The sequence below is a fragment of the Perissodus microlepis genome, chromosome 6 (assembly GCF_051167445.1).
Source record: "Perissodus microlepis isolate ML-2025 ecotype Zambia chromosome 6, ASM5116744v1, whole genome shotgun sequence".
NCBI classification, from domain to species: Eukaryota; Metazoa; Chordata; class Actinopteri; order Cichliformes; family Cichlidae; genus Perissodus; species Perissodus microlepis.
In genome coordinates, this window is record NC_140466.1 from 12,909,859 (window position 1) to 12,922,711 (window position 12,853).

The 12,853-nt window shown below is 39.5% G+C and overlaps 1 protein-coding gene across 4 annotated transcripts in view; it reads right to left on the minus strand.

The window, feature by feature from the left end:
* Window positions 1–7,900, minus strand: part of LOC146385236 (zeta-sarcoglycan-like) — a 362,624-nt gene extending 354,724 nt beyond the window's left edge. The window contains exon 1 of one of the 4 annotated variants that reach the window (XM_084930860.1): window positions 6,993–7,900. Coding sequence is in view for 1 of the 4 variants with exons in the window: in XM_084930857.1 (XP_084786983.1) it covers window positions 6,993–7,031 (39 nt within the window). In the remaining 3 variants the exon portion in view is untranslated. Of the gene's footprint in view, window positions 1–6,493; window positions 6,971–6,992 lie in introns of those variants that run through there. The other 3 variants (XM_084930857.1, XM_084930861.1, XM_084930859.1) reach the window with 3 other exon arrangements.
* Between the last annotated feature and the right edge of the window lie 4,953 nt (window positions 7,901–12,853).

Genomic DNA, 12,853 nt, shown 5'->3' on the forward strand with positions numbered 1-12,853 from the left:
AGCATTAAGAGTTCTTTTCACTGGTACTAAGGGGCTGAGCCCAGCTCCTGAAAAACAACCCCACACAATAATCTCCCCTCCTTTACACATGACACAGTGCAGTCTGAAAAGTACCGTTCTCCTGGCAACTGCCAAACCCAGACTCGTCCACCGGATTGCAAGCCACAGAAGTGTTATTCGTCACTCCAGAGAATCCAGTGGCAGCATGCTTTAAAACATTTAAAACATTTCATTTGAGTTGCTGCTATTCCCAATCACTTCCATTTTGCTGTAATTCCACTAATAGTTGACTATCTTTTTCAATATTTTTTCATTGTTACTCCAGTATTGCAGGTGTTAGAAAGTAGGGGGGAAAAAAGTAGACGACTGTTCAATACAGAGGCAATGGTGATATTAATCAACTGAAATACATTTTTAACTCTGCATACATGAGAACCGAAGTACACTGGCTAGCTACTAAAGGTTGCCCCTGTTAAGTGAAATTAAAATACATCAGTACCTTACCAGTCAACACTGATTATCACTTTAACCCCAAATGTAACGTAAGTCCGTGTCAAATTTATCAATGAATGATAGAAGGGAGGGATTTATCTTAGTTCAAAATAGTATAGGTTAATAAGTTACCTTGATTTGAGCAAGTGTTGATTAGTTTAATTACACAAACAATTTTGTCTAAATACCAAAAGTGAAAAAAAACCCAGAAATATTAATATGTCAGTCTTGTGTTTTCTATTCATTTGCACATTATGCAATGCCGTGTGATGTTCCAATTCCAATGGCTAAGAAACTTCAAAGTGGTTAAATTCACATTCAGCTGCCTATTGCAGTGGAATAATTTGCCACCCGGAAAGGCTTTGTTATTAATGTGATGCCACAGTCAGGAATCGTAATGCATCACAGCCTATCTGTTATGGATTCAAAACTGAAATGAGGATGCATGCAAATGTTTGGGAAGTCTCCACTACAATAGGAATGAAGTCAGTGTGGCTGAGAGTGAGGCCCCCATTTTCAAATTGTGCAGCTGTCACATTGGCAACCTCAACAAACATGACTGTCACTACAATATAATGTATTTCACACTGGAGCACATTGAGTAATCAGTTCATGTGTGTTTTTGCACTTGTAACATAATTGAACTGAAATGGTGATACACAGATGAAGAATTGCACTCTCTAACTTGGAGGTTAGAGAGGCAAGCTGCAGCCCAGCTCACTTAAATGAATGAGTAATGTTCTCCCATCCCTCAGCAGCTACTTTTGAAGTGCCCTTGGAAAAGGCACTGAACCCCCAATTGCTCCAATTGAGCTGCTCAGTGGCCAGAAATGCAAAACTGTGGCTGCACTGGGTGGTTACCAAATGGATTTAAGTGAAAGAGTGTAACCAAGGTGGGAAAACAGCCACATTGCAAATGCTGTTTCATTCAGTTTCAGGCTTGTATCATAAGTTGGTTCATTTGGCTGTCCACTTTGTGATTAACTAACCATAATTTAGAAGTTATGTTCTATGGTGGCTAGAAAAAGAATTACATTTCCTTGTTTTTTCACTAGTCAGAAATTTGTAGACACTATTTATAATGTATAGCTATAGTTATATCAGTGTTAACTCATAATCTGTAGACTTACGAAAGATAAGCTCCAGGTTTCCTTTGCCTGTTACAAGTCCAGAGCTTCTGATCTAGAGGGTCAAATTCAATCTGACTGCCCTTATTATACTGTATATAATTTATGGTGCAGCTATTACTAAAGATCAATACCACTTAAACTGCTCTATTGATATTGAAACCTGCACTGATTTATGACCCCATAGGTCTTTGGTTAAAAACACACACATTCACATGCACACACAAACACGCACACACATACCAATTGTAGATTTGATATAATGCAGTGTCTTATCAATGTCCCGGTGTTGTCCTTGTTCTCTGTTCATTTCCTGAGAGTGCTTTTTGAAACACACACACACAGGCCCTAGACACACACACATTTGACTAACTGAAGAAAAAAAATCAGGTTTTTCATTAGATTGGATTGCTGTGTGTATATACTGCATGTGTTTGTCTCCACTAGTCCAGAAGGCTATGTGGTCAGTAAGCCTGTGCAGTTTCTCTCTCTCTCTCTCCCTCTCAAACACACACACACACACACACACACACACACACACACACACACACACACTTTTGCTGTATTAGAAAAGCCACTATATTCATTTGCAATTCCTACGCTTTTCAGCATTTAATCATGAATTATGATTTCTTGCATATAAACTCAATCAGATGTGCATACCTTCTAACCTTCACTATACAGAGCATACTGCAGGAGTGTGTATGTGTGAGTACTTCTGAGTGCCAAAACCCAATGCACTCAAACTTAGGGACTGTCACCATTGCCAAGGATATGACACCAGCTCTGCAGAAAACATCAAGCAGATAGATAAAGAGATGGACGTAGCAGAACTAGATGGAAATGCTTTAAACTCAATATGTAGTGTGATGTACTAACACCGCTAGGAGTGAGATTTGATTAGTTACCAAGCGCTCTTTCGTGGGATGGGAGGTACGGGTGATCATTATTTTTAGGGAATAACAGCTGGAAATCCTGCATGGTCATTTACTTTTTTAAGGAAAGGAAAGGTCATTATTCTTTTAACATAGTGCTATAAAACTAGGGCCACCAACTTTTAATATGCAATCACAGTAACATTCAGTAACTTCCACTGTACAGAGATTAACAAAACATAATCTAATGACAGCAATGACAGCTTAACTTAATTATTTACCTGTAGTCATTCAGAGAGAATGGGAATAATTCATGCGATGCTGAATTTTATTCAAAAAGCTCAGTTGCATTAGCGACAACCACATTGCTGTTTTAATGTTTTAAAAGTTTTAAAACTACACATTTGCTTTTGCTGTTTAGGTGTGTATCCAACACAGTTGTGATTGTTGGTGAGCTGGGCAACTTACAAAGATTCATAACAGAGATGCACATATATATGTCTTCATATATATCTTTGCATAAATGTAACTATCAGATTGCCATAATATTTTTACACAAAGTGCCCAGAGTTCTTATTTAAACTTGTTATCAATAATTACCTTTGCCGATGATTAATAAGTCGGTAAGTGATTCATCAAATTAACAGAAATGCGTGCATGTCTAAAAGGAACAAACATCAAAAAGACACCAGAAAATAGCAGAGACAAAAACATTAGTACTCACAAAATTCTGCAGGTCAGTTTCATTGGCTAACAGTTAAGGTCATTTTAAAATCCGAACGCCAATTTTGATCTTTTAAATCAGCAACCAGCCAGCTGAGTCCAAGTCCATCTGGAGCTCTGCATCAGTGCGGTATCAAGGTCCCCTTCTCAGAAATTTGATCACATAAAATGTTGCTTGAAATGTCAAACCTCGGAGGAATTTTATTGATTTGTTAATTTATCTAGTTACTGGTCACCAATAAATGCAGCAGCACGCAGTAAATAGACATTTCCACCCACAGTCTGTGTCTACATTGTATTCCCTATTGAAAACTCAGTGGTATAATAGGTGTACAATGTATGTGGCCATTATTGGCCATTAATGTGTATACTACAGTGAGCTTTCTTAACTACTATTATTTACTTATCTTTCAATACATGTCCATGACTGCTAACAATGACCTACTCTAGAGTTAGAGTGAATATATTTTCATTATATAATTCAAATGTATAATGAATTGAATTACCATATATAAATAGAGAACCGCATTAAAAACAGACAAGATACTGAGTGAAAGTTGAGTGATAAATGACTAGCAAACATTAACGGAGGTGGCAAAAGTACAAACATTCTTCACTTAGGTAGAAGTACAGACACTTACACATGCACATTGTTTAAAAAAATGATCTGGCAAAAGTAAAGTACTGATTCAACTTCTTTATTCAAAGTGGAAAAAGTTCTGAAATTCACTCAAAGTATAAAAGTAAAATATAGTTCTTTGGAGGACATCAGCTACCAGCTATTTTGTTCAAACGTAACTGAACTTCATGTCATATAGTTAAAAAATAATAATACAAACTTTATTTCAACCCAAATTCTAATTCTAAACTATTTACTCAGCTTGAACAGGTGTTATGTAGAACACACAGAGATTAAAAGCAAATGGAGTTCATCTCTATTTTCTGTTTCCTACAGTGTGAGTGACTTTTCCTCTGCACCAAAACAGAAAAATGAGTAAAATCGAGTGTAGTGTTGTAAGGTGGTGAAAAGAATTCATACGGACAATATTTTCGATATTTTCTATTCTGAGCTGCAGTGGATTTTTTTAATGCATCAGCTGCCATGTACTGGAGCTGCTGCTCCAATATTCACTGCTCTTTCTGGATTTACCAAACAGAATTCAACATAAATCGATGTTACATGAGCAAGTGTAGCTGATTTCTGACACCTAAACATAAGGCTGGTATAAAGGTGGAATTCAGTGAGTGAATCTAATCAGCATCCCAATCGTTACCTTAAATTTAATTTGAGCTCTCCTACCATTGATGTAACCTAACATTGACCATGAACATCTCAGCTTCTCTTCACCAGTCCAACATAGCTAAAATAAATAAATAAATAACTTCACCCCTACCATCCTGTTTGTTTTCAATTTATTTTACAGGGCATTTCAAAATATGAAAAACCATAATTCTACATCACATGCTGATCTAATATATGATTAAAAGAACTATAAAACACTATTGCCGTGTAAGCTTTGGAGGTATAGTTAATCAAATATCACTGAGCAGTCCTTACAGTTAAAAAGTAATCTCTTATCTATCTTGATGCATGCTCAATCATCCAGGTAAGCAAATCCCCAAAGGTTGATTCTGTTCATCTGGACAAAATCAGCCTTTTGGGATAATCTCTTATCTCCTCTGTCCTGTCTTTTTCACATATTTCTCCATCTCCATGTAAAGTTACCTCACATTTTTTTCTCTCTCTGGGAAATACAGCAACTGTACCTTTAGCTAGCAGACACATTGTGGTCGACACACCTTGTTTGTTTGCTGATATTTGTTGAGCTGTTAGAAATGTTGCATTTGAAATTACCTGCTGCTTCAAAAAAAAAAAAAAAAAGTGATTTCCTTCACGGGGGAAAATAATTATTTGATCTCTTTCTCAATTTGTAAGTTTGCCCACCATCAAAGAAATAAACAGTCTTTCATTTTCATGATAGTTAATTTTGATGGCGAACCAAAAATCAAGGGGAAAAAAAACTATATGTAGAAAATCTGTGGAGGGAGCCAAAGCTTTGAGTTGCCAATCAGCAGCCAAGAAATCTAAAGGATTTAAAGTTTATTTAAAGAGGAGTGAGCCAAAATTCCTCATTTGATGTGCAAATCTGGTGACCAACTTCAAGAAATGCCTTATTGCTGTGCTTGCCAACAAGGGTTTCTCCACAAAGTACGGAGTTATGTTTTGCTTGAGAATCAAAAACTCACTTCACTCAGTGACATCCATGACAGGATATAGAATTTATGTAATGTGCTTTTTGTAGATTTTTTGGTTAATATTCTGTCTTGCTCCATTAAAATGAAACTACCATGAAAAGAGACTGCATGCTTGGTTCTCTTCTGAATTGCTCGCTCAATAATATCATGAACACATCTTTTAAACTTGTGCCAAAAATGGACTGTTCCAGACTTTAACCCCTGAATATAGTGACTCCAGTTTTAATTGGTTTGATACTGGGAATTCACAGTGATGTGAAATAACAACACCTGTCAAATGCATTAAACCTAAAGTAATGAGCCTGTTTTGAAAATGTAACAAGCAGCAGAAAGGAAAGATATCTGTGTTAAAATATGAGGAGTAAAAAGTAAACAATTGTCAGAAAAACAAATATTCCAGTAAAGTACAAATACCTGAAAAGTCTACTCAATTAAAGTAACAAAGTAGTTGTACTTCATTAATTCTTACCTCTGGTCAAACGTAACTATAGATAGAAGCAATGTCTTATTATTGTTTTTTTCCATTATGTTGCTCTCATTGTTTAGTGCAAAAAGATTCATCCCACAAAACACCGAATTTGACCTACATGGACATGCAAATGCCTAGGAAATTGGACAAAAATGTCAACGGTTAGAATAAAAGGATAGCACGAACTATATAAGCTTCCTCCACAAATATAGTCGGGAAAGCAATGTCTACACAGCCACATAGCCTAAATCTGTGGGCACAAGTACACACAGGTATTTATTTCTTCCCCTTGACATTTAGGAATCGCCAGCTTCACTTTTAAGCCAGTAAAAACCCTGTATTACACCGAAGGAAATGAAAAGTAAGATTAATAACTCAAGAAAGGGGATAGAAATGACAACTCTGGTGGCAGTCTTACTTCTCTATCTGTTTCTATGAATGTTTGCTAATTCATTTACACGTCGGGCGCATTCGTCCCATCGAATGCCCCAACACCGCACAACAGTTCACTGCAACAAATCTTTGTGCAAGAAAAGCTTAGTGAAATTTACCTTACACGCTGAATGCTGACACACGCTCGCCCTCACACTCCTCTTTTAACCAACATGCACGAGTGTGGTTTTATACTTAACAGAAACAGAGAGAGAGGGGGAAAGGATATCTTCGATAGTGCTGCAACTACATCCGTTTACTCGACCCGAATGTTAAACCCCATTTGATGATTGTACCTCAAGACTTTCAGATACCAGTTAACCTCCCAGCATCGAAAAGTCACTTGGTCCCCCCAAGAAGAACAAACAACCTGCTGGCCGCCCATCCAACTAACCAACAGTTAACAAGCATCGTCTCATGATATCAGCTTTACCCTTCAGCACCAGTCAGTCATTTGCGGATTAATCCAACCAGCCAATAACAGCCATAAGACAATTCACTCATCATTCCAAGTCACCCAATACGCCACCGGTGTCTCCACTCATCCACCCATACAGAAGGGTATTGCAACTCTCTCTGCAGGAATAAGTGCGCGTCTCTATGCTGCGACTGTCTTACCTTGAGCGCTTCTATATCCAAAGACGTCGAGCGGTCCATGACAGAAAGTAAAGTAGCTTACTGCTAATCAGTCACGAAAATACAAGTCCCACAGGCGGAGAAGATAAGAGGGAAAGAGATTAAAAACGGAAACAAAAAAAAGGAAGAAAAAAAGTTGGGGTGCTCTCGAGAGTCCCAAACTCTGCTGCGATATCCCCTTGATTATTGTTAGAATTTGGCTATTAATATTCCAGCACGGCACGACGAATTTTCTCAGTTTCAAGCCTCCCTCTGGGTCGCTTGGTAAAATCAGGACTCCATAGCATGGAAGTACCCCCCGCCTCCAGTCCCCGGTTTGTCCGTGCAGAGAATTGATGGATGAATTTGAAAATAGATAGAAAAAGAAAAGAATTCGCCGTGCGTAATGTTTTAAGCTGCGGCTTTTGCGCACTTGGTGATCCGTTACGTGTTTTTGTGTTGTTACATCTGAGTATGAAATATCGCCCCTCTGCTGGAATGAAGCCGGGATTTAGACTCTCCTGATAGTCGGTCAGCGGATAAATGCCGTTATATCCCGTGGAATCCCGGTAAATGTGAGTGTGCTGTGTCTGCTCTTGCAGAGGTGGGCAAATGGAGAGAAGACGTCCGGCTCAGAGAGATGATATTCTGCCTTGCCTGGGCGACTTCCATGCGGCAAACCGCCAGAGATATCAGCTCTCCCTGAAAGAAAAGGGAAAGAGAGAGAGCGAGAGAGAGAGAATGGGGGAGAGAGAGTGAGAAAGAAACAGAGAGAGAGACCCGGTGGAAGAAATGCTGAAGATAGGAGATGGAAAACTAGAAAATAGGCAATGATGTTGACGTATATAATTTCAGTGTCTGACGCCCCAGAGTGTGATGTTAGCTGTTTCTTCTCTCTCTGTGTGTGTGTGTGTGTGTGTGTGTGTGAGTGAGTGAGAGATGGATGGAGGGGGGGGGGGCATTCTAATCAATTAGATGAATGGACAATGCTGCTTGCCACAGAACTCAAGAAGGGTATTTAAATGCAGAGGCTGTTGGAAGAGGGTTGTTTTAGAAAGTCTGGGGAAGCTTGTGTGTGGTTTTGTGTGTGTCTGCATTTGAAGTGTGTTTGTGAGTACAAATGCAATGCAAAAGCATTAGTCTGATACACTATCAGTCTTTTGATATTGCAGAAGACGAATCATACTGTGATTGCCTGGGAACAGAAAAATACTGTAAAAGAGTCAGTGAATAGATCATATTTATAGAATGACAAAATTTCTTTCTTTTTTGTTATGTTATGGTGTAAACTGTCCTAATTCCTTTACTTAATAGTAAATTGTCGCCGCCTGCTGACTGCCTGGGCTTTTCCTCATCCATAAAACACCTTTTAAAAAATGTTTGCAAGAAGGTGTGATCATAAAACGAGGTGAGGAAAAGAAAGCGAAGAGAAGATGATGACCAGAGGAGAGCAAAGCAAACTAATACAGAGCTGACGGGGAAGAAGAGCAATGGAGTTGGGTACAAAATAATGAGAGGGATGTTTAAAAGAGGTGACGATAAAGGCTTGTCAAGCACAAAGTTGCACAGAACAGGAAGAAAATGGGAAACATAGGGTGACAAGATGTTGGGAAGAAATGTCAGAAATGCTGACTATTCAGTCTAAAAATCTTCAAGACCTGTGCTATCTATAATTGACTTTAGCGTCTATCACTAACCCTAAGAGATGTGTGGTTATGATACATAATATTGTCACAGAACGCATTCCCAAGTGAAGCAAAACATATAGCCATACGGTTACAAGAAAGGTTTGTTTATCATTTTGCACAGTCATATCATATTTAGCAGTAGTGCATTATTGTTGTACAGAGCTAAAACTGAGAGTTGATGAACACATAATCAGAGGAAAACACACAATAACTCCCACTCTCTGTTTCTCTGTCTCACACACACACACAGCCATAGACTTATTGAATGGCACACTAGAGAACAGAGGAACATTTGTTGAGGGAGTCCGTCAGAGATAACGAACATCATATTAATGAATGCCTCAGTCAATCTCTTTGCTCCTCCCTCTCTGTTTGTCTGACTCTTTTCTTATGTACGCTTATTCGATACATGACTCGCTCTAACTTCCCTGCTGCTATCTTTGCCTCCAGTTCCTTCATATTCCAATCTCTCTGTCTCTCTCGCGCCTCCATTCTCTCGTTTCCCTTTTATTGTTGCATTCTCTCAACCTTTCTGTTGGCTGCACTATTTTCCTTTTTCCTGCAGCTCTGCAATTCAGAGACCACAACCACCTCCATCTAGCTCCACTGTTTCTGTTTTTTTTCTGTAAACTTTGTGTTGCAGAGCAATTAATCACTTTTCTTAGTCCTTGTGATTTTTCATATGGGAGAGTCTGACCCTTGTTGCGGGTACTCGCTACTGTGCTAGCTGGAAATGCCATCACCCATCTTTCCCCTCTCCTGTCTGTGCTTCCAGGCTCTCTCTTTGCCTCTCATTTACAGTGGAGGACATAATTATTTGATCCCCTGCTGAATTTGTAAGTTTGCTCACATACAAAGAAATGAACAGTGTCTCATTTTTATGGTAGCTTCATTTTAACGGAGAGAGTAAAAATTTCAACCAAAAATACAGAAAAGAAACCACATTACATGAAAGTTATAAATTCATTTGCATGTCACTGAGTGATATAAGCATTTAATCCCCAAGAAAAACACGACTTAGTACTTGGTGGATAAACCCTTGTTGGCAAACATAATGGTAAGATGTTTCTTGTAGTTGGTCACCAGGTTTGCACACAATTCAGGAGAAATTTTGGTTCCACTCCTCTTTACAAAAACATTCCCAATCCTTTAAATTTCTTGGTGGACACTTGGCAACTCAGACTACCATTTTTTTCCACAAATTTATATATAGAACCTACGTCAGGAGACTGACTGGCAACTTCACGTTGGCCTCTCCTCTCTTGCCTTTGTGGCCCTATGAATTGGGCTCTCAGTGCAGCAAATGCATTCTGTGCAGATGTCTTGAAATAAAAATGAAAATGGATTAGTACTGTACTGAATGCAATTTTTACTTTACAAAAAATAAGCAAAAAAAATGATTTATTTATTTAAACTTAGTTACAGCACACAATCTTTCCTTAAATGAGATGGAATCCATTTTTTCCATCTTTCACACTAACCTCTCTGATTCTATGTATCCCTCCTTGTTGCTTTGTGTCAGTACACAACCCCCCCCCCCCCCCCCCCCCCCATCCAAAACATGCAGTGTGTAATTTTACCTGTCACACTGGTCTAAAGAAGCATGACTGAGTTCTGCAGTAGCAGTAACTGACTTAACATGATTCTCTGTGTCTCTCTCCCTCTGCTCTCCCTCTGCTCTCCCTGTTCCTCTAGCTTCAGATCAGACAGGAGTTTTATTCTACTTAAATGCAAAGTGCGGCTGTTTGCTTTGCTAGATGCAAAGAGAGCAAAAACTCAGGAGAGGGTCACTTTTTTCCCCTGCCTCGCAGTATAAAGTTTGACAGCAACTTATAGGTCACTGCTGAGTGCTAGATACTTTGAGAAAAAATATAGAGGATTGACATGAAAATGCTTCAGTGCCCCAGAGAAGAATTATGGGACAGTGAGAGAGTTCCAGTAATCCTAATTTAACTAAAGCAGTACTTCCTTATCCTTATCCAAGAAAAATGGATTAGATGAAATTGCATTTCCTGGCACAATACAATGCTGTTTTTCTATATCTTGAAATAAAGATTTAAGGAAAGCAGAAATATTCCAGAGGTCATCTGATCAAAACTTTTACCAGGTGCAATCTGCAGTACAACTTAAACAATAACCAAATAAGGTAATTCCCATGAAATCGTTTTGCAGCCACGGCCAACAAGTCTGGGAATGTCTCCATGATTGAGCGCTATCGAGTGAATGAACTGTGAATTAACAAGTCTGTAACATGTACTGATTGTTTCATGGTGCACTGGCTTTAATAGTCCATTATGCGTTTAATTTAACACACAGACACACGCGGGTTTTTGTTTGTGTCTGTGTGTTTTCATATACTCATTATTTATTCATTCACATACACATATATTCATTTTCCCCTTAAAAACAGTGGTTTAGATGAGAAGCATTGGGTGAGGTTTTTTCTCTCTCCAGAAAGCCATTACAGTCTGCAACAGCCACTGGAACTGAGCTAGTAATGGCTCTCAGTCCTTAAAAAACACATGCTTCAATTTTCGATTAAATATATTTTAACTTGACAGACTGATTGATTTAGCAATCTTTTGATTGATTTATACAGAATGTTTACTTGCCCTCTGCTTATATTTTACACAAAAAAAAAAAAAAAAAGACTAAAGTATTTGGTAGGCCAACCGGAAGGCCGGCGACAAAGGCGGGGACCCTCAAGCAACAGGACAGGAAGTCGACAGCGGCAGCGGAGACATGACCCTTCAGGACCTCGGGCGGAACGGAGACCAGGCAGAGCGGACACCTTGGGTGGAGCGGGAGCAGGCTGGGACTGCGCAGGGCACACAGCAAGCTCGGGCTGCTCTGGCTGGGGCTGCACAGGGCACATAGTAGGCTCCGGTGACCCCTCAGACCACAGGTTCAGGCGGCACGGGGCCCTCTGGCTAAGTCACTGAAGCATGCGATAGAGTGGAATCTGCAGGAAGCTGGAATGGGTCGGCTGAGCACCCAGCAGACGCAGGAAGTTGTGTTCAAGGACTACTGGGGTTCCAGAGTTGGCTGAGGCCACAAATTCAGTCTCTGGATAGGCTCTGGGCAGAGCCTCAATCTCTGGGGGAATCCAGTTTTCGCAGCGGGGGAAACAGTCTCAGAAGGATCTGACCAGGAGGCACAAGCATCATTACTAGTCTCAAAATATACAGTTACAGGAGTAACAAGCTTAGGAACACAATATTCAGTCTCTGGGGCTGGTGGCTGATACACGTGACACACTGACTCAACTTTCTCAGGCTGACCAACACATGACAGAGTGGTGTAATTGACTCACTTAGGAATATGATTAACTATTTCACATAGTACTTGTTAGGAAAAAGCAGTTTTAGGCAGAGCAACCTTGACAGCAGAAACAGTTTCCAAGGTAGCTGGTTTGGTAAAGCAACAGAAAGGATTGTCAGCAATTAGCAGAACAAAACATAGTTCTAGAACTTACAGATACAGTCCACTGGGTCAAGCCATTCTGTCATGAACTACAGTGTGGCAGGTGGAGGTAGGACAGAATTGCAAGACTCGGAAACAAAGGAGTGAACTAAAAGAGGCAGCTTTATTCACTGTAACATGATACTCAAAAGTACAAACATATGAAACTCAAAAACTAGAAAATAGTAATAAACTACTAGCAGATAACAACTAGGAATTACAAGGGAAACATGGCACACAAGGAAACACACAGCAAACTCACTACACAACAACGAGCAAAGGAAGACAGAGGACTTAAATACACATGGGATAACAAGAGGATGGGAAACAGGAGGAAACATGGCTGGAACTAATACAGACTAAGAGGACAGGGTAAGCAAAAGTGAACACACTGAACACAGGACGAGAGACTGACAAAATAAAACAGGAAGTATCATATCATACAGGAAGTATCATGGAAACAAAGAATTAAGAGGCATGGGCTTGACACTGGGACCAGACCAAAACGGACATGGGGACATGATTGACTGGAGATACAGAAAGGGAACACCAAACCTGGAGACCAGAGATAAACAAACATAAAGACAAGGAAACATGGAGTGTAGTGCACAGGAGAGGCTTGGTAACAGAACCTAAAAGCTTGATGACAAAATTAATACCAGAAAATATTACACAAAACAGAAACACAACTAAAAGAACCAGAACCATGAATAT